This window comes from Hemiscyllium ocellatum, chromosome 28, assembly GCF_020745735.1.
Source record: "Hemiscyllium ocellatum isolate sHemOce1 chromosome 28, sHemOce1.pat.X.cur, whole genome shotgun sequence".
In the NCBI taxonomy this organism is placed as follows: Eukaryota; Metazoa; Chordata; class Chondrichthyes; order Orectolobiformes; family Hemiscylliidae; genus Hemiscyllium; species Hemiscyllium ocellatum.
Genome location: NC_083428.1, coordinates 23,631,451 through 23,654,580, shown reverse-complemented (window position 1 = coordinate 23,654,580; position 23,130 = coordinate 23,631,451). Strand labels below are relative to the sequence as shown.

The 23,130-nt window shown below is 40.1% G+C and overlaps 1 protein-coding gene across 1 annotated transcript in view; it reads right to left on the bottom strand.

Moving 5' to 3' along the window:
- Positions 1-23,130, bottom strand: part of LOC132829215 (unconventional myosin-Va-like) — a 175,290-nt gene that overhangs the window by 34,465 nt on the left and 117,695 nt on the right. The window contains exons 25-27 of the mRNA XM_060846582.1: positions 16,944-17,180; positions 15,825-15,922; positions 2,249-2,447 (exon numbers count right to left, since the gene is read on the bottom strand). Coding sequence (XP_060702565.1) covers positions 2,249-2,447; positions 15,825-15,922; positions 16,944-17,180 — 534 coding nt within the window. The remainder of the gene's footprint in view (positions 1-2,248; positions 2,448-15,824; positions 15,923-16,943; positions 17,181-23,130) is intronic.

Below are 23,130 nucleotides of genomic sequence, written 5' to 3'. Positions count from 1 at the left end.
CTGTAATGACTCAGGTATAACAGATTGTGGAAGTCGAAAATTGGAGTGCCCGTATTTACCACTATCGGAACACTACATTTTTCACATTCTGATGTACAACACAAGCCAGAGGCTCTCCCCTGTTCACTGTTGCACTGTACAATGGATACCCTTTAAATGGCCTCAGCATTCTTGTGCTAAATGAACAATGGTGGGGCATTGTATGTTCAGCATTTTCACTGATTAGTTAATAATTTTAAGTTCCCTGGTACAAATTCCAAATCCAGATGCAACCAACCTAAATAAACTGTCCCAACTCAACTCCTGTTAACTGGGAATACTGAAGCTGAGCCTAAGGTGACTGAACTACCAGTCATCCCATGGAAATGTAACCAGCAACAATTCTGTTAAAGCACAATTAGGTGCTGACACTGAAGAGCTACCCTCCAAAATGAAGGCATTCAGAAACCAGCTTCTTGAGCAAATAAAATCAACAGGAAAATGGAGAAACACTGATCTTCACACACCTCTTCCCTTCCACTGTTTCCTTCCTCCACCAATTCACTCCTCAGCCTATTAACGCAAACTCTAGAAGTTGCTTATAAAAGAAAGCACAGCACTAGCTCCACTCAACCTTACACTGCTTCATCAAGTCTGGAACGTGATAGACGTGACTGCTTTAGAGCCTGCTAAAGGCAATTGAAGTTCATTTCACAGACTGAGACAACCTAGAAACCAAAACACTAGCTGACAGCAAATAACTTGAGAAATAAATATGTTGACCTGATTGCATGAATCAATGCGTCACCAGTGGAGCTAAATCCTGTGAACAGCAACTTTGTCAATGCATTTAAAGTCTTTAGAGTTTGTTTACCTATCTAGGCTAGAAATGGTATGTTTGTTCTGTATTCATGCTCAGAATTGTATTCAAACCATGGACACTTGAAGCATATCAAGAGAGCATTAATGTTTAAGAACTCAGGTATGCTAATTGCCTTGTATCCATTGCAAACTCAATAGCTGCATTTTACTGACCAAGCCAAAACCAAACTGATTAAAAAAAGGTGTCCCTCCAGTAACTAATCTGTGTTAGTCTTATTTGGCTGTAATTGGTGTTCCAAGTGCTTAAGGTGTTTTAAAAATGTTTTGCTTAAGTTTCCTTTCTGGGTCAGGACTTCAGTGTGGATATACTTCAGGAGAAAAAAAAAGGGCCCTAGGTCCAATAATTTCTGGCTATTTAAGGGAACTTCGGACGAGATGCTCAGACAAAAAAGTGGTATTAAAAGGTGATTGCAGTGTTCAGCATCAATAACAACTCCTCAGTTAATGACAGTTGTTACCTACATGTAGCAAGGCTAGGACATTTACGTTTATACCAGTAAATGGCAAGTACCAATTATACCCCAAAAATGCAGGCAACCTCATTTCCAAATAAAGGAGGAAACCATCTTCCTTCAACACTCAATAGCACTATTGTTGTTAAATCCCAGAAATTCTGCATTGGGTTGGAAGTAGTGGAATATGTCTGTGGGGGAAAAGCAGTTACCATTGAACAATACCTTAACTAAACTGACCACAGAATACCCAGCTCTTGGAGCTACTATACTTTAGGAGATAAGTAACTTAGCTCAACTCCCCAAAGCCAATCCACCAACCAACCAACAATACATATTCAAGAGTATAGTGGAAAGTCCTCCCCTTGCTTGAATGAGTGTAGCTCCAATAACATTCAAGTAACTGAACACCATCCAGGACAAAGTTGTCCACTAGATCAGTCTCACAGCTGTCACCTTTAACATTGATCCCTTTACCACACATCACATTGGCATGACCATCTACATTATGTGTTGCAACTTGCCAAAAACTACTTCAACATTAAATTGGAGGAAAAGGGCAACCAGGGAACACCACCAACTGCAACATTCCCCTTCAAAACCACACACCGTCCTGACTTGAACCCATATCACCAGCCACTCACTGCCACAATCAAAATCCTCTGTAACAGCATCTAGGCTGGATAACTATACAAACAGGTCCAGGTGATAGCTCATGTGACCATCTTCTCAAAGAGATAGCAAATGTTAGTTTTAGATGAGTTAGGGCACTAGAAAAATCAAAAAATTAAGTCTCTTTACACTTGCAGCTTAGCTACAGAAAAATCCTAAGCAGTAGTGTTGACTTCTCTTTGGTTTTGGGATGTATGAAGAGAAAACACAAAACCCTAAACTTTGATATTGTTAACAACAGAAATCCTTTCACTGTACATTACCAGGTTTTCATTTTTAAGCCTTGCAATTTCTTGCTGCAAACAAACTTCCATTTGCTCCTGTGGTGGCAGCTGTAGAGCCTGAGCAAAGTATCGCTGCTGTTCATTCAACTTCTCTTGAAGGTCTCTCACTTCATCTTGAAAAGTCGTTATTTCTTTCAAATGACGTGCCTGCTGCTCATCCAACTGGTCCATGAGAAGCCTGTAGTGGGAGAGAAAAGTTGGTTATTAAAAAAATTGTAGAGCAAAAATGGTCGAATCAACGTTCATTTTCAGGGCGAGAGGAGAGGGTGACAGGAGTAAATAGAAAACAAAGCAATCCGTAATTCATAAACCAGGACTCCATAAAAGGGTTTAAAGAGTTATATCAGATTTGCACCATCTTCCCCATTTCCCCTTCCCCCACCTCACCCTAATGCCAAATTTCCAGCTCAGCACTGTCCCCATGACTTGTCCTACCTGCCTAATCTTCTTTTCCACCTATCCACTCCACCCCCTCACAACCCCTCATCCCCTCCCCACTCACCTATTGTACTCTATGCTACTTTCTCCCCAGCCCCACCCTGCTCTCAGTTATCTCTCCACCCTTCAGGCTCTCTGCCTGTATTCCTGACGAAGGGCTTTTGCCAGAAACATCAATTTTACTGCTCCTCGGATGCTGCCTGAACTGCTGTGCTCTTCCAGGACCACTAATCCAGAATCAGATTTGAAACATTAACTGGTTCTCCCTCAACAGATGCTGTCTGACCTAGAGAGTTTATTGAGCACATTGTTTTTCTCTCAGTAGAGAGAAATGCTGGATGACAATAGTATAACAAGGAGAAAAAAAAACTCCCAAATCAAGGAGAAAATTCAAGTCTCAAAAGAGTTTAGCTTAATTACTTTCCAGTCTAAATCAACAGTTCCTTAAAACTTCTTACAGCATATATACCAATGTCTGAGACAAAACAGAACTTCAAAACTACTGAAATTCAAAACAGGATATCATTGCTTGAACGTGTAATAACTCCATAAATTAAAGGTCATTTTATTAAAACCTAGATATTGGAATCAAAGTTGTGAAAGCTTCAGGCAGAACACCGTGGACCATTATCTCCATCAGCCTGGCCCCAAACAACAGTATTAACACAAGTACTATCACAAAGTTCAACAGCGATGGACACAAGGACAATACAGGAACCACAATGTCCATGTTGCCTGGTCTGGCCTCAAATGCATGATAAACAGCACCTTTGCAAAGAGACTCTCGGGTTTAAATTTCTAGATCAGGAGTTAAATGCAGGATAATAGGCAACAGTGGTGATTAGCCCAAGGACAGCACTTGCAGGAATACCTAAGCCTCATGGAAATGTTTTCCTTGGCAGATGTTTACAAGAGCCTCCCATTTTCAATAAGCAGTATAGCTAAGGAAGTGTACACTGTGCCTCCCTCATGCATACTTAGGATAAGACAAACCTGGTTCCTGAAGGACTGCTTATTTCTAAAGGACCTGTTGTCCTTCAAGGTTTCAGTTCCTCTCCCAAATATTTGCTGCTCCCAAAACTGGCCATGACTTGGCACCAGTGCATGGGCAAATCCAGATTACCTCCACTCCAGGTCAATTGTGGCTCAGCTACTATACCAACCAGTCGTCTTCAAAACTGAACTTACGGTTTTCAAACTGATCCTCCTTGTAGATTAATGAAAAAAGTCCATCGAACAACATTTGCTGGTTGAAGTGTTTGTGTACATTTGAAACTAGCAAATCATTGTGTTCAGTCACAAAGCACAGAGACGGTTATAGATGAGGAGAAAATGTGGACTAAGTCCTCTCCCATCTCCCTAACCACTTCTTTTCTCATTGCTCAGCTGACCTCAACCAGATTTCTTTCCAGAAGCAGGGTTCAACCTTTTTGGAGTTCTGTTACTCTTAGAACATGGACAAGTTTGAATCAAAAAGTATTTATTTTCACAATGTATTTCCAACAATTTCCAAAAATGGGAAAGAAACACCCATTCCAAATGAGACTTTTTGAAGAGATAACATGCACTTGGAGAAGTAAAACTAAGACAGATCACTTACACAGGTCACTGAAAGGATTAAAAATGTTGCAAGTCGAAAGGACTCTCTACTGACAATGTCAGCTCTGAAGAGTCATCTCAACTCTAAACATTAATTTGCTCTCTCTCCATGAATGCTGCCTGACCCACTGGGATCTCCAGCACTTTTTGTTTTCAGTACAGTTTCTAGCGTCTGTAGTAATTTGCCCTTGAAGGAATCGCTCCTGGTTTACTGAAGGCAAATGGATGTTTCTGGCTTTTCTTTCAAATTGGTTGTTGAATGTCAGTAATGAAGAAATATAATCTTGCAAGTAAAATTAATTGCTCCTCTTCAACATCTGAGATGATACTCTTTGCAAGGCAGAGCGTTTTCCCTTTTGGTGATTGAAATCTCTCACTGGAGGTACTGGTCCCAGGCTGCTTGTCCTTGTGCACTTCTCCCTCATGCCAGTTTGTCTCATATGATGTCTATTTTAATGTGGTCCATGTTAACATAATGAGGTTGAAGTCAATCATTGGCACACCATGGGGAAAACGTTTGATATTCCAGCTATTCGCTTCTTCAGCTTGGTTTTAATTAAAATCTTCTCTTTACAAAGCTGGCACGTTTAGCATCCAGAATCATAAATCTTTTCCACCGAAGAAAAATAAGGATAGTCAATGGGCACCTGGGAAGTCTGTTTGCCGTTTAAATGAGTTCCCAGAGATATGTTGCCATGTCAGTCTTAGTCTATGCAGAAACCACAAAACAAGTCATCTGACTTGAGTCCATTGTATGAAGGTACAGAGTCAATATCCTACAGTGCTCTGAAAAGTAAACATACACTTCCCAATAGACATTAAGGACATAATGCAATCATGATAACTTGTGTCAACTTAAAAAAAAATGTTCAAAAACTAACAATTTGATAGAAGCACAAAAATCAATACTATTCAGGTCAATTTGACTAAAATAGAATATAAAGGATCTTTATTCTATTCAAACTGACATTAAACTCTACATTTACCTGCAAGTTTCTAAATCCTGCAGTATTTAACTGCTAATTATGTTGATTTGTGCTAAGCATATCGCTGAGCAACCCACACATTTTAGACATGTTCATCTATCCCATTCTGGTTATAGCAAGTTGAAATGAGAAAACTCTATTTATAGGGAGCACTTGCTCACTCAATTGCATAAAACGATGATGAAAAGGCTAGAAGTCAGGTTAGTATTATAAACCAGCTGTTCTGACATAACCATTTAGAGGTTGTCATTTTAGAATTCAGCTTAGGTTTGTCTGATGCTAAAGGCTGGAAATATTGTAAAGTGATGCTTTCCAGGTAAGGAGTTAATCATTCTAACTCTTTAAAAACATCACAAAGTTTACATGAGAGTTCCTGATATTCTATTGCAAAATTTTACCAGAAGACTTCGGTACATGTGAAAACAGAGCTTAACCTTAAAGATGATTCAAAATACAAGTTTTGCTTTATTTCCCCCATTTAGCCATCTTTTATAATGCAAGCAAGACAGTGAATTCTACAGTATGTGGGGAACGGTAGCCAGTTCCACTCAAAATGACAAGTAACACTGGTTAGGAATGAAAATTGTTTTAGATTTTGATCCCCTTCAATAACTCTGCACCTTCTCTGCAGCAGTATCATTGTATGATACAAAGTGCATCAGATAATAGAACAAAGTACAGAATACAGTCTACCCATACAGTATGCAAAACAACACTTTTTACTGTATACCAGTACACGTGACAATGCTAAATAAAATCAAAAGGGAAAAGGAACCTTCATCCCTCAATTTAGAGTTAGAGTTAAACTGAAACCCAAAGTTCCAAATTTTTTAAGAAAAGGACATTCAAGGCCTCTGCTTTGCGTGGTGGAGATATACCAATGAATGGATGGAATCTGCTTTATAGTGATGTCTCCATTCCTCTCTGTTCTCTACCAAAGAGAGTGTTTAAAAAAAAAGTAACTTTACTTGGAAGCATTGTAATCCATTTGATAGGAGGAGAGGTGAATGAGCCATACAAAGCAACATCAATGGCTGGAGAAAATAACTGGTAAGCAAGAACAAAGGTCTGGTTAAAAGAGTGCTAAAAAATAAATATAATTCCTGAAAGTAAAACTGTGGAGTTCTTCTGAGAAACAAATGGGATTGTTAAATCACAATGGGGACAAGACCTCTACTGAGAGGAACAAAACAGATTTATGGTATTCAGAGCAGATGGTGCTGGCAGTAGTGAATCTTACACCAAACATCAACAAGACACATGGTAATGGAAACGGCACTCCAGCAGATTACCAAACTGCAAACACAGCAGTTAAATATGGAAATCAGCTCACAAATCACACCAGAAATGCAAAATATTACTTATAACATACGGTGACTACGATGTTACTGCATATTTGTAAGTTTAATTAAACTGCTCGTGGCATTTGCTGCACTCAGATGCCAAACTCATCCAAAGCAACTTGTATTTTTGAAATAATTAGTGCATCTGTTCAGACAAGAAAAAATTATAAATCTCACAAATATAGGGACACATTGATGATCATCACTGGATTTTGGGTGAGGGGAAGGGGGAGGAGAAGAGACCAAGAGCCTAAATTCAAATTACTTGTGGTCTCTGCTAAAAGAATGTCAATCCCTCATGAAATTCAGTCTCAGTTTAGGAGAATTACCCACCTTGTAACACTTTTCTTTCATACCCTGTAAAACACTCCCTATTTAAAAGATTCCTAGCATCCAACACTTGCTTTCGTACACCCCTAGATTTTAAGGCTGCAATCTTCAGAAATATATCGCACACAACTTCTTAGTCAGAGATCTGCAAGGTTAGACATGTTGACACTAATCTAAATCCACTTGCTTATCAACACCCCTAACTTCCTTAGTCTTTTGGTGGTAGAAGACAGACCACAAAAGGTGAATATTATTCAAAGAATGAAACAAATCTTAAGATAATGGTGAACATTGACTATTGTTTCAATTTCTACCACTTAATTACTAAAGGCCTTCCTGGACCTTTCTAAAAAAAAGGACAACACTGGCTTAAAGTGGTCACTGTAACCACCTGACCAGATTGCAGCAAGTCCAAGGGACCTATTTGGAATAAATTAAACCTGTTGGCACTGAGATTTCCATGTTAGCTAAAGACTGAAAGCAGCCAATTGAAATCAGCAAAAGAAAAGTCATGACTAGGATGAGGTCAGCTAGGTGGATCTCAGAATAAGAAGTGGCAAAGATTCTGTTCAGAGAGCTGGCTCTGTGGTATTTCTGTCAATGTCATGTACTATGCATGTGTAAATAAAGGGTGACATGGTGACTGGATACTGGATTCACACCTTCTGTTTGATTCATAATGATGAGTTACTAACAGACATCAAAGAGCTACCTACAACTGTCAATTTGGACAGACAGTGGAGCAGACTTGGGAATTCATAAATGGACATACAACAGCAGCTGCTTGGAGTAAAAATATCATAGCGACAATGCACCCACCTTTCCACTTAGCTTAATTTCAGGAATCAGAGTCCAATGCATTAGCAACTTGAAGAACAACCAGTGGGAACTCAGTTGTCTGCAAAGCTTATCACTTCTGAAGAAATAATGAGTATTCAACAGATGGAGTTCAGGTCATTTCACAAAGGTTCCAAGAAGTTTAAATTAGAATGATCATTAGAGAAATTTCTAAGTATTAGGTACTCTAATTTTATTATTTGAGTTTATGGATGATGTCGTATTTCTAGGCACAGTACAGAATAAAATTCCTCTCCCTTTCATCCAAGTAAACCTCATCATTGGGCTCTTTCATTGTAATCTGGTAAAATTCATCCTAATTGAAGTGTGATAGCTGTGTGTTATAAAAGATAATATTTACTGTAACTAGCCAAAAGGGGGATAGAGAGTCAATCCCAGCCCCTCCCATTGGACATAACACTTGGTTAAAGCAGAAAATATTTTTTAAAAAAACAGCATGTCTTGATCATCTACAGAGACTGAAGATTTTCTTTGGAATGTTAAAATAAAAAAGGTTATTGTATTCAGTTCTAGGCACATATTTTATGAAGGATATTTTCCTGAAGGCATTGCAGAGGCACTAGAATCATACAGATAAGTTACAACAGGTTATGTGGAGTAGTCTCATATTCCCTCAAGTTCATTCGGAGATGGAGGTATCTCCTACTGGGCCAGCATTTAGTGTCTATTCCTAACCACCCATTCAGAAGGTTCTGATGAGTTGCCAACTTGAACCACAGCAGTCCAATTGGTTTAGGTACTGCCCACAATGCTTTTGAGGGGGGGGATTTTCAGGTTTTGACCCAATTACACTGAAGGAGCAGAAAGATATTTACAAGTCAGGATAGTGAGGGGCTTGGAGAATCTATAGTTAGTGTTTCATAGAAAATAGAATAGTTCAGCACAATACAGGCCCTTTGGCCCATGATGTTGTGTCAAGAATTCTTAAATCTAAGATCAACCTAACCTACACCCCCCCTTAAATTTACTGCCAATGTGCTTATCCAGCAGTCGCATAAATGTCTCTAATGTCTCTGACTCTACCATCACCGCCGACAGTGCATTCCATACACACACCACTCCCTGAATAAAGGGCTTACCTCTGTCATCTCCCCATATACCCTCCTCCAATCACCTTAAAATTATGACCCCTCATGACAGCCATTTCTATCCAGGGGGGAAAAAAAGTCTCTGGCTATCTACTCTATGCTTCTCATTGCCTTGTCCACCTCTAACAAGTCACCACTCTTCCTCCTTCTCTCGAGTGAAAAGCCTGAGCTCACTCAACCTCTCCTCATAAAAGGGGCCCTTCAATCCAGGCAGAATCCAGGTAAATCTCCTCTGAACTCTCTCTAAAGCATCTATATTCTTCCTATAACAAGGGATCAGAACTGGGCGCAATAGCCCAAGTGTAGTCTAATTAGGGTTTTATGGAGCTGCAGCAAAACCTCATGGCCCTTAAACTCAACCCTCTTGTTAATGAAAGCTGAAACACCATATACCTTGACAACCCCATCAACTAGGGGTGGCAACTTTGAAGGAAATATGGACATGGACCCCAAGATCCTGCTGTTCCTCCACATTGCCAAGAATCCTGTCTTTAACCCTGTATTCAGCATTCAAATTTGACCTACCAAAAATGAATCACTTCGCATTCATCCAGGTTGAACTTCATCTGCCACTTCTCAGCCCAGTTCTGCATCCTGTCAGTGTCTTACTGTAGCCCACAACAGCCCTCAACACAATGGACCGGTGTGTTATTGGCAAACCTATTAACCCACCCTTCCACGTCATTATACAAACTACAAAGAGTAGAGGCCCAAGAACAGATCCCTGCAGGACACCACTGGTCACTAACCTCCAGGCAGAATACTTTCCATCCACTACCATTCGCTGTTTCCATTCAGCCAGCCAATTGTGTCCAGACAGCCAAAACCTCCCTGTATCCCATACCTCTAACTTTCTGAATAAGCCTATCATGGGGAACCTTATCAAATACCATACTGAGATCCATATATACCACATCCACTGCTCAACATTAATTGACTTGTCACCTCACATCCTCAAAGAGGAGAATATTGGTCTTGCTGCAATTGGACATGGATTGCTTTAGTTTTGGAGTCATTGTGAGTGGTGAATACTGGGCATGAGTAAATACCCCCACTTCTGATCTTATGTTGGAGGGAATACCTCTGATGAAGCAGCTGAAGATGTTTGGGCCCAGCACACTACAGCTGTGATACCAGACCTCCAACATCTCTCTCATTCCGTACCCTCCCCACCAATTCCCATTGACTTGAAATCTGCAAAGTGCCCTCTATGCCACACTGTCAAAATGCAGCCTAATGTCAAAGGCAGTCACTTCCACCTCTGGAAATCTGCTCTTCTAAACTAGATTTTAAACAAAGTTCTGAAGTGAAGGGTTGAGTGGCTTTGGCAGATCCCAAATTGAGCATTAGTGAGCAGGTTATTGTTAAACAAGTGACACTCAATTGAACTATTCATGACACCTTCCATCATTTTACTGATGTTTTAAGCCCAGTTGGATTTGTCAGACTTTTTGTGCAGGATGTGTCTGGAAAAGTGCTCTACATTGGATGGATACCAATGGAATAGCTTTGTTAGGGACACAGCTAGCTCTGGAGCACAAATCCTCAGTACTATTGCAGGAATATCATCAGAATCCATAGTCTCTGCAGTACCCACAGCCTCCAGCTGTTTCTGGTTATCACTGTAAACCAAATTGGCTGAACACTCATCTATGATGCTGCTGACCTTTGAAGGAGGCAGAGATGGATCATCCTCTTGACATTTCTGGCTGAACATGATTGCTAATACTTCAGCTCTACCTTTTGCATTAACCTGCTGTGGAGCCCATCATTGATGATATTTGTGGAATCTTCTCCAGTTTTCAATTGTCCACAATTAGTCACAACTGTAGATGAAGCAGGACTGCAAAGCTTAGATCTGATCCATTGATGGAGGAATTGCTTAACATTGCTAAAAGATAAGTGATAGACAGTCAGTGCTTTAGCTTCACCAGATTGACACTTTATTCTTAGTTATGTTTGGTGCTGCTCTTGCATTTATACCCTACCCTTCATGATACATCAGTCCTTTACAACCAGTGAAGGATTTTTGAAATCTCGTCTTTGATTTACATCAATGTAACATTCAATTTGCACATAACAGGCTCCCATTGATTTGTTTCCTTATTGCATTCTATCAGTTTTGAATTTGTTTTTGAAGTGATGAATGGATAAATACTAGCTAGAATACAAAATTCTTTTCTCCCCTTCAAAGAGTGTCATGGAATCTTATATTCAACTGAGGGAGTGGTCTGACTCAGTTTAAATGCCTCATTCAAAAGGGTAGTGTGTTGAACAGTCACTTAACTCTGGCTTTATCATTTGCTGTCTAGTTATTTACTATTAAGCTTTAGAGAAAAGCACTACATAAACTCACCTCCAAGGACAATTTCATTTGGCACCTAAATAAAAGGAAGCAACTGAATCTTTAGTTAATGCCCACTTGACTTTAACATAACTGAAAACCTATTACACAACAGCATTCCTTAATGCCACACTGCAGAGGCAGGTTCGATATGCACAGATCCTTGGGAGTCAGTGACACTGCATGGAAACAGGCCCTTTGGGCCAAACTGGCCCATGCTGACTGAGGTGCCCACTCAGCTAGCTCCAATTGCCTGCATTTGGTCCATATCCCTCTAAATCCAGTGGAACATGAATTCATAGATTTCGGATTCAGAAGCAGAAATGCTACAACTGAACCACAGCTGAAGGAGTTCAAACACAGGACTACACGGAGATCCCAGCAATTAGAAACTGGTAGCTCAGTAACTGGGAAGGAGTCTTTGGGCACAATTTTCATTGGGCTCTCAACGCAAAAAAATGCACAATGCTCAGCCCTAAAAGTAGTGGCTTATGAAAGATTGCAACAGCAGTAACATTCTTGAACACCACTGGAATTCTAATATATTGATGTAATTTGCAAGTGACAAAGAGAAACATTCAAACTAATCAATACTTTGTACATTTTCACCACTTGATAATACAAACAGGAATAATTTGCTTATAAAATTTGATGGAATAGCTCAGTTTAGCCAATGCAACAAGGCAGCATGCATGATACAGGGGCACAATTTCTGGCAAGCTGACATTCCTGACCCTCTACTTTTGACTGTTCTTGGATTCCTTACATACCCGCAAAAAGAAAATGCTCCCTCACCTTTTCAGCTTTAAAAAGGGTCGAACATACAAAATGTTAACCCATGTTTACTCTTCAATGAGCCAAACTGTGCTTCTGCACTATTGTTTGCTTTAATTTTATAAAATTCACATTTCCTGCATTCACATCATAGACATGATTCACACCCTCAAGTTCAACACCTTTCCGAGAACCCAAAGTTTTATTTTTAAAAGTTATTGATTCCTTGAGACTTGATTTCTCAATTTGATGGATTCTATTTGGTTAGCTGCTCGTTGCACTCTGCTTTCCAGGCAAAGTGATTCAGCAATATATTCACACCCACTGCCAGCAGCTGCAAATTAGCAGGGAGAGAAAGAAAACAAATCTAGAGTATATTGTTCCCTCGGTAACCCAAAAAGCAGATTTCATCGACAGTGTGTATACAATTTGCATTTAAAATGTTTTGCACTGGGATGATAAAGCCAAGATAGTCAAGTCTGAAAGATTACTTCAGAATATCTGCTGAATTTAATTTAAAAGAAAAGAGACTATACTTTTTAATGTACTACTAAAACGGAATTAAAATAAACCAACTACAAATGCACAAGCTCCCCAGTTTATCTAAAAGTGGTTTAGAAGGCCAAGTGATTATCGAACTTCATTGAATTCCCACATTGCAGAAGCAGGCCATTCAGCCCACTGACTCTCCCTATCACTGAGCATGCATTTCCAATGGCTGATCCACCCAGGGGAGGGGGATTCTTAGATCACTCCTGTTTCATTTGCACATCACGAAAGCTGTACAGTATTCTGTTCTGGTTTCTTTCACATGCAGAAACAGCTTCCTTCTATCTACACCAGCCAGCCCATTCAATTTTGAACATTTCAAGTCAGATCACCACCTTCTCTCGAGGGAGAGGGAGAGGGAAATAAAAGTCCTAGCTTCTTCAATTTCTGCACAGCTGAAGTTGGTTATTCCAGTAAGCTGCTTCTGCCCTCACTCCAACATAGTGGGATTTTTTATCTATGATGTGGCACATGCAACTGTACACAATACTCCATCTAAGGTCTAGCAAGAGTTTCAAATTCAAGATCATCTCCTTGCTCTTAAACTGTCATAATAATAAAGTCATGAACACTATGCTTTATTTATTGCATCTTTCCACCTGCCCTGCCACCTTCAATGTTCTATGCATGTACACCTTTAGGTGTCTCTGCTCCCTCATCTCCTGTGGAATTGTACCCTTTCCTTTTTGCCTTAGTATTCTTTGGACCAAAATATACCACCTCACACCTCAATACTGAAGACAGATAGGTGATTGGGCATCCAAAGTATATCCGCCTAAAATTAGCACATAGCTAATATTGCTGCAATAGCCATATGTGGCTAAGTTAGATATTCCCATTGTGGAACACTGTCTTAAGCTATCGGAAACTGGGATTGTTCCAACAGCGAGGGGTCTTGCTGAATTCAAAATCAATACAAGGCTTCCTTTGCCTGATGTTCTTCACATCCAATATGTCACTTTGCCAATTTTCCTCCCTCCAACCTGGCTGGATTACTCAACACATGCCAAATCTTCCATGTGTGCCATACTGTCCCCTATTTGCTCACTAACCCTGATCTTCCCATTTCCCCATTCTTCTTTTAGCTTCAGACATTCAGCCTATTATACACCTTCTTGCTGTGGATAACGGATGCTGTTTTTGCATAATTTAGATCTACCAAGACTTTCCTGAAGCAGGAAGTGCAGAGGTTTAACTGCATTTAAAGGATTCTGATAGTTTATATAATTACTCTCCGCTAGGAGCAAGACAACTAACCAAAGGCCATGTTTGAGAGAATTGAAGGAAAGGGAAGGTGGTGATAACAACATCTTTCTTCCCAACTTGCATTGGAACAAGATCATGAGATACAGGAGATGAATTAGGCTAATTGGCCCTTCGAGTCAGCTCCACTATTTAATCATGACTGGTATGTTTGAGCTCCATTCTCCTGCCTTCTACAAATAACCCTTGATCCCCTTATTAAGAACCTATCAATATATCTTAAAGACACCCAATAATTGGGGTTGCACAGCTTTCTGCTGCAATGAGTTGTATAGATTAGCCAACACCCGCCTGAAGAAATTCCTCCTCACCTCTGTTCTAAAGGATGATCATTTCAGAGACTGGGCATTCAGGTGCTAGTCTCTCCTACTAGTAGGAGTACTTCCCCACATCCACACTATCCAGGCCTCTCCATATTCTGAATGTTTCAATCTCAGTACAAGACTTTCTTTACCGAAAAGGTTTTCACATTCAATATGGACATCTTTCCAGTTTTCCACCCATCTCTACCCTTGAGCCAAGAATCCTCAACCGCTCCTCATACAAGTCCTTCATCCCTGGCATCATTCTCAACTCTCTCCTGGACCCCCTCCTCAGCCAAAATATCCTTCCTTAGATACAGAGCTAAAACTGCTCAATACTCCAACTATGGTCTGACCAAAGACTTATACAGCCTCAGCAGTATATCCCTGCTCCTGTATTCTAGCCCTCTTGAAATGAAAGAGAGCACTGTATTTACCTTCATAACTGTCAATTGAACCTGTATGTTAACCTTAAAAGAATCCTGAACTAGGACTCCCAAATCCCTTTGCAATTCAGATATCGGAAGCCTTTCCCCATTTAGAAAAATCTACACCTCTGTTGTTCCTACCAAAGTGCATTTCCTCACTTTCCCACATTTATCCCCTTGGTCACTGCTTTGCCCACTCTCCCAGCCTGTCCATGTCCTCCTTGCTTCTTCAACATATATGCCTCCTCCAACTATCTTTCGCATCTACAAACTTAGCAACAATGCCCTCCGTTCCTTCATCCAGAACATTAATGTGTAATGTGAATAATTGTGGTACCAACACCGACTGTTGCAGAATTTCATTAGTCACCAGCTGCCATCCTGAAAAAGAACTTCTTACTCCCACTCTGCAAGTTAGCTCATTCTGTGCCGTTAACTTGCCCCTAATATCATAGATCCTTAGCTTTAACAGCCTCCTGAGGGTAGCCTTGTTAGAGGCACTCTGGAAATCCAAATCAACCATGTCCACTGCCTCTCCTTGGTCTAACTTACTCATTAGCTCCTCATAAGAACGCTAATAGATTTGTCAGCTAACATGATCTGGAATACTGAAAACAGTTCTGAAGTGTCATCTAGATGCAAAATGTTAGCTTGCTCTCTTTCCATAGATGCAGTCTGATCCACTGATCTCCAGTATTTGTCGTTGTCAGTACAGATCCCAGCATCTGCAGTAATTTGTTCCTATGTCATTGCTGTAAATGACAGTGGTAGCAGATTCAATTATAAAAAGTTGAGAAAATTCACTGTATACATATCAAGGAAGGCTATGATGAAAAAGACGGCAATGGGGCGCCACTCATTGGCAAGTCAGTGACATACACAAATGTACAAAAGGGATAAATAAAGAGACAGGTTAAATTGCCTTAGTTTCAAATGGCAGATAACTTGGCCATTCCTACTTGAAGGAGAAAGGGAGGACTGCAGACGCTGGAGATCAGAGCTGAAAATGTGTTGCTGGAAAAGTGCAGGTCAGGCAGCATCCAAGCAGCAGGAGAATCGACGTTTCGGGCTCATACCCGAAACGTCGATTCTCCTGATCCTTGGATGCTGCCTGACCTGCTGCGCTTTTCCAGCAACATTTTCATTCCTACTTGAAGCAAAAGGAGATTGGTAAGCAAAAGACATTACAAATTTTTGTTCTTGATTCCAGTTGGAAATCTGCTTTTGCTGCAAGCAAGCTTCCATTCACTCACCTATTGGCCACACGAACAGCATCATAAGCACATCGGAGATCTTCCTCAGACATCTTATGTCCATCTTTAGGTAACCCAAAGGCATCTGCCATAGTAGCCTGTGAACAGAATGACAGAATACACAAGATGTTTAAACATGAAAATTCCAAACTTTGCTGGGTAAGAGAATATTTGAGCAAGAAATATGCATGTAATAACAGATTTATCTTGCTTTCATCTTTAGAAAGATCTCTCATTTCTACCTTGGTATCTGTACTTTAGCTAATGACCATTATGTTTTACTCAAAAAACATTTAAGAATACCTGTCTAACAAATTAACTTCAAATTTTGATTAGGATCAAACTTTCATGCTAAGTTTCAAACTTGAACATTTAAAAATATAACCAGCGTTAAATGAACAATATGTGTTTGCAGCGCATGGACCATTCTTTGGAGTTGCTTGGCACAGTTATGACAACATGCATCAGTTTCATATCACCAGTCCTGAATTTGTAGATCTTTGCAACATGAGGAGCTGCCAAACAATAGCCACTCCCTCAGAAAAAGCAAAGCTGAAGATTCAAATGTACAAAAAAAAAATCAGGAAAATTAATATATTGTAGAGAAATTCATTAAGTTGGATTTGGAATCACATGGGAAATTAGCAAAACAGATCTGCATGCAATGTTCAAGTCTAAACCTGTTGGCCCATCAACATCTTTGCTCTAAACTCTATGGCATTAACAGGCTGCAAAACCCCAATGCCCTTCAAAATATTAGTGTTACAGCACAAGGGGACCCTATATATGTATCAGAACAAGGCAAACATTGAATTGACAGCCTAAGTTACACTGCGTTGGAGCTCTACGCTATGCATTTCCTCTACAAAAGTTGTTAAGCTATCCACAGGGGGTGGTTGAGGGAACTGTGACCAAAAGGGGAAAAAAAACAGCAGAGATTTAAAACATTAACTCAATAGAAGGACACCAAATAGCAGCTTGGCAGCAAAAACCTTCCCTTTCTCCCCACCTTTCCCTCTTCTCCACCCATTACTGTATATGCAACCAAAACAATTATGGATAAATCATCAGCAAAAAGGAATTCTGCATAATAGTATGTATTTTTAACATACCACTGACCTGGTTTTTCATTGTGTCAATCTCCTTTTCTGCCCTAAGGAGCTGCGATTTAAGCCAAATCTGTTCCTCTTTCAGAATTTCAATTTCTTCAGTAGCAGTTTTGAGTTGGTTCAGGAGACTGGAGTCAGCCTCTTTCTGCTTTTTGGAATCATGTGCAGTAGAGTTATCAGCATGGTCTTTCCTTAGCTGATCAAGTTCATTCTTCAGTTTGTGGTTTTCGTGCTCAAGCTCTTGATCCTAATAAAAAGGTTGAAATATTATTAACTCATTGTTAACTTTGCAGTGAGCAACAAGAATTTTCAGTCCTTATAAATAAATTCTATCTTAACTATGGCAAGAATTTCAAGGATTCTATTGACAATTACATAGTACCTTTAAATTAATAAAATGCTCCAATGCACCTCAACAGCATTACAAAACAAAATCTGATTGTGATCTTGTCTGATGGTAACACTGGAGAGGTCAAATCCCTAGGATGAAACCTGACTTGATAGATCATGTTTAGTTACTGTAGCTGGTTACTATGGTAGTTATTCATTAATACTTTCACATTAGGCTGTAGGTGTTCTTTAACAGAAAAGTTTATTAAACAAAGAAATTAATTTAAAATTGTAAATAAGGCTGTTAGAAATACAACCGCAAAAAGTGTCAACCTATTCCCAATATTACCGCTATCTCAAATGCTAATTTTCATCCAACCCAGTTTCTTCTCCTTGGGCTATTGACATTTTCATCATTCCTGTCTGCTGACATGAGCCTGCCTTGGTTCGGATGGTCTAATCTTTTTAAACAGCACAAGCTTCTACACAAATTCTCCTGGCTTGGAATCTTGAAAAAAATGCAAGACACTTAAAAGTCACTACTTCCCCTAAACTAAAAGATCAAGTTTTTATTTATAGAAATGTGTTCTTTCTTCTGAACTAAAGCCAAAACCTAAGCAAATGACCTTGAGCCCATTAATAATTTCAGTAGCATAAAATGTTCGATTCATTAGCACCACAGGTACCCTGCCAGGTAATGGACTGAAGTTACACACCTCCTTGGAAGGTATGCACATTGAACTCACCAACCCAAACGGATTTTGGCACTTCAAACTGCACAGAACAAATTGAAAACCAAGTGTATTAAAATCGAAATTCTAAGTGCAATATTTATTATATGCCATTTATCCTAATACTGAACCACAGAAGACAGGTTATCAGATGATTCAAAATCTTTGTCAAGCCTATATCTTTGACTGTTTTAGCAGGGATAGGGGAATATTAGAAAGCAGGAGATTGGCAAGACCTGCTTTGGAATGCTCTGCGAGGTTAGAAAGCCAGTTGAGTTTAAGCAGATGAAGTGATACAGTTGCAGAATCAGGTGATACGGAGGTGGTCAGAAGCTCATCTCATCAATTATGATGTCAAATCTGCAACAGCCTTGCCAGGAAGATAAACAGGCCAGTGGTTTAGAAATAAACAGAGCATTTGTCTTCCAAATATTTAACTGAAACAAATATATCCATCCATGCAGCAACTCAGACAGTAGAGAAGTTGCGTGAGATCCTGGCAAGATAGAGAGGAGTATTTTCACGATGCATGAAGATTACACTGTTGCTAGAAGCTGCTAAGTAGCAGCACGTAGATTAAAAAGATCTTCTGGGAGCACTGCAGCATTTTTACTTTTACATACCCGTAGAAGCTCTTGCCAATTCAGTTTCATAATTGATTTTCACCCTCTTTTAGCTATCTGCTGCCAGTTCCCAAAAAATTCCCAATCCTCTGACCGGCCACCAGTTTGCACCACTCTATATACAATCATTTTTGATTACATGTTGTGCTGGACCACCACCATCTATCTCAGGCGACTTTTTAAATGTGAATAATGACGTTATGAAATACTTATTAAAATGCTTACCACAGCACATCTACTGATCTTTCCCTTAAAACTATTTCACAGCCCCTTTAAATGCAATAGGGAACCCTGGCCAAATTTATTAACTAGGACATGGAGCTCATTCCATCTGTTCCATTCCAGTGTAAATATAAATACTGAATGAAGCAAATTAAGCCATGCATTAAAATTCTTACATGCAGCAGTGGATTCATTAATAACAAATATCTCACCTGCATATTGGAAATTTGTAAGAAATAGGTTGTAAGGAGTCTTTTCAAAGACAATTTTCTGATGGAATCTAACAAGGATATGTGAGAACTAGATTTAGCACAGACCCCATGGCAACACTGGATGTGGGTATACATGATACCATTCAAAGTGAACTTAACTGCACAAGTTCATAAATCCTACAGATAAAGATTCACCCAGTGACAGGTCTACAACATCATGATAGTGATGTAATGCAAATGTCTATTACTTCCGAGAGTAACATATTGACAAATGGCATTGGTGAGCAGAGTCCACTTGCTGACTGATGTAGGGCTTTTGCCTGCTCCTCGGCTGCCACCTGCCCTGTGCTTTTCCAGCATCATTCTAATCTTGACTCTAATCTCCAGCATCTGCAGTACCCACCTTCACCTAGTCCACTTGCTAACCAATCATCGCGATAAATGTTCCTTTTCTCCTGGAACTGGTAATATTGCAAACTGGTCTTCAAAAAGAGATTCAAAACTATTGATAAAGACAAAGACTTGGAAAATGATTCAAGCCAGATAAGTGAAGATAATGGCAGGCAAGAATTGGAATCAAAAAACAAAAATTGGTGGAAAATCTCAGCTCCGACAGCATCTCTGGAGAAAAAACAAAAGTTAATATGGAGGCCAGAGGTCCTTTTTCAGAACTGATAGTAGCTAGGAAAAAGGTTGGTATACATGCTGGTGGAGTGGGTGAGGAAAGGTTGGCCAATAAATATTGGTGGAGAGCCCAACGCGAGACAGGAGGAGAAAGCAACAAAGGAATAGTTAAGGTCAGCCTGGAAGCTTCAATAGCTGTTAAATGGGGATTAGTTGTGGCTAACAAAATCAGTTGTGTAGTAGCAACCCATGTGATGACAAAGCCTGGTCTATCAGGGAAGAGGGGTAAGGTGGTGTTCAAGCCCCAAAAGTTGTTAATCTCTATAATAGAGTCCAGAAGATTTCATGATTGCCAAATGAAAGAGGCGTTGTTCTTGCACTGAGCTGCCCTGGAGCATGGCAGAATACTGCAAGAGATGTTACCCAAGGAACACAGTGATGCGGTGTGTGAGATAAAGTGGCAAGCATCCACAAGCTCTGGGTCATTTCCATGTTCAAAATGTAGGTATTTGGTAAAGCAGTGATCCTGCCTGTGCTTCATCTCCCCAATGCAAAAGAGATCTCACTGAGCAGCAAATACAGTAGACAATATCGAGTAAAATTGCTGGTTCACCTGGAAGATATCTGGGCCCTTGAAAACTAAGGAGGAAGTACATGGGCAGATGTTACACTTTCTGCAATTGCAACAGAAGGTGCCATAGGGATGTTGGGAGTGAAGGAGTGGACCAAGATGTCCCAGAGAGAACAGTCCCTTTAGAAGGGAAGGGAACAGGTGTCCAGTGGTAGCATCCTACTGGAGGTGGTGAAAATGGCTGCTGAATGATCCTTTGGATGTGGACGCTGGTGGGATGGTTGGTGAGGACCCTGTAACCAGTGGTGGGGAATCCTTTGTTGAGGCACGTGGACATTTCAGAGGACCCCTTTTCGAAGTTGGCATCAGATAGAAGCGACAGAGGAATATGAAAATTGAATGGAGTCTTTACAGGAAACCAGGGGTGAGGATGTGTAATCAAGATTAACTGAGAGTCGGGGCTTATAGTGGATACGGGTGGACAGCTTGCTCCCAGAAATGGAAACGGAATATTGAACAAGGGAGGAGAGGAGTCAGATGAACTGGGTGAAGGAGAGAGGTGAAAAATGGAGGGAAAATAGACAACTTTTTCCAATTTGGAGGAGAAAGGGAAGCAGCACCAATAATGGCAGTGTACTTAAGAGTTGAGTGTTGTGGGTGGGAGTGGAGGACTGGAACAAGGAATGTTCCATATACCCCACAAAGAGACAAGCATAATGGGGCCTATGAAAAAACATAAGGCATGGCCACACCTTTGACCCAAAGAAAGCAAGGGGTGGTTAGAATCATAGAATCCCTAGGTGTAGAAGCAGGCCATTCAGCCCACTGAGTCTACAGCAAACATCCAAAGACCCACTCCCTAACTTATTCCTGTAACTCCATATTCCCCTACGGCCAATCCACCTAACCTGCACACCTTTGGACATTGGGAGGCCACCACAGCATCTGGAGAAAACCCATACAGACACGAAAGCATGTGCAAACTCCACACTAACAGACACCCAAAGATGGAATGGAACAGGTGCCTGTGCTGAGAGACAGCAGCAAGTTAAAAGGAGATATTGTCAAAACAAGAACGAGGGAGAGGGCATGTGGAATTAGTTACCAATAGTTAGGATGTGAGAACTGAAACACAGTTCAGGTCAACATTATGCATAAATTGTGACCAAAGTGGTTACTTAGGAAGACTGAGAAGTGGCATTTTGGCAAAATGACTTTGGACTTCAGATAGAGTTGGAAGGAGTGTTTAAATCATTTGATCGGAAATTAGATCAGCCACCTGATATCAACTATCCTACCAGATTAAAAAGACTTCAATTTTTTTTTTATTTGCACACAACAAAAGCAAGCAATAATTTTCTTCATGTTCATCTCTTGCACAGTGTCATCTTCTCCACACATACAAGTTGCAACTGGTCAGATTGGGAAGCTCTAGTTAGACAGACTGGTAGTTGGCAAACATTAAGAAAGTTTTTGTAAATGCAAAAAACAGAGTTGCCTTGAAAAAAAAGTCACTTTCAACATTAAAAAAAAACTTGTATTTGCACAGCAGTCTGCAATCACAGGCAGTGAAGTTGTTTTAAAGTATAGTAATTGTTGCAAAGCAAGAAACCAGATACTAAAAATAGTTTCCCATAATTCAAAAATGCTGTGCAGTTACATTGGTGTGTCTTTCATTAAAAGAATTAGCTTCATGACTTAAGATAAAATAAAATTTCTAAAACTGCAGGATATATAATGTTTTTTCCAAAGTTTTGTAGAAGACAAGAGGAACCTAGCCCTGTGCTTAGGGAGTTTGAAAAAGTGGTCTAGATTCTTGCACTTGGTCTCTAAGTGAAAGTCAAATAACTGAAATATTAAAGGAATGAGAAGGTTGGATGTTCCTCACACTTAAAACTCCATACTCAGTGCAGGCCAAATGTTATTTTTAAAATATTCTGCATTTGTGATTGTAGACAAAAAAATAACTGTTTAAAAAGAATCAAGGATTGCTGCAGTCTTAGAAGGCAACTAACCTGACACTTATTGTAACTGTTTACACAGCAGTTGCTTCGAGCAGTAGTGGAGGTGGTTTAGAGACAAAATGTGTACATAAATGAAGATTCAGCCAGCAACAAATGGCTGGTTTGCCTGTGGACGAGTGACGAGTGACTAGTTAGTTACCGAATGACAAACACCTTCTGCCTGCCAAACCATGAGATTGGATCCAAGATAGCTTGGGACTCTGAACAAGATAGGACGACAAGACAACATTAGGTCTCCGCAAGCTCAGAAATGGTCTTGATTCTCTGCAGTAAAAACGAAGCCTGAAGAAAACCAGATTACTTATAAAAACAATTGTTGAGGTATAAGTCAGAGACCTAACTGTGAATCAGTCACTCTGTGCATCCTACAAAGTAAAAGCATGTGGGAAGGAAGATCAAGCAGCAAGAAACAAGAGACATCTCAGAAAATCCTGTTGACAGGGACATAGCTGCAAGGTTTGTAGCTCAGGTTGAGGTTTAGGGAGTAGGTTTGCTCGCTGAGCTGTAGGTTTGACTGCCAAATGTTTCATTACCTGACTAGGTAACATCAGTGGCGACCTCCAAGTGAAGCGAAGCTGCTTTCTATTTATGTCTGTCCTGGTTGGGGTTCCTGGAGAACCACATTAGAAACCACATTGAAGGACAACAAACTCACGGAAGAAACACAACAAAACGATCAGACAGACCGTTGCACCTACTGAGCTAAAAAGAGGGAAGTAAACAAGCTGAACACACAAGAAAGCCCTAGAAAACCTCAAAAAAGACAAAAACGTCATCATATTACCTGCGGACAAAGGTCGGCTCACAGTCATCCTGAACAGAAGGGACTACAGAGAAAGACAATGCACTACTCGCAGACA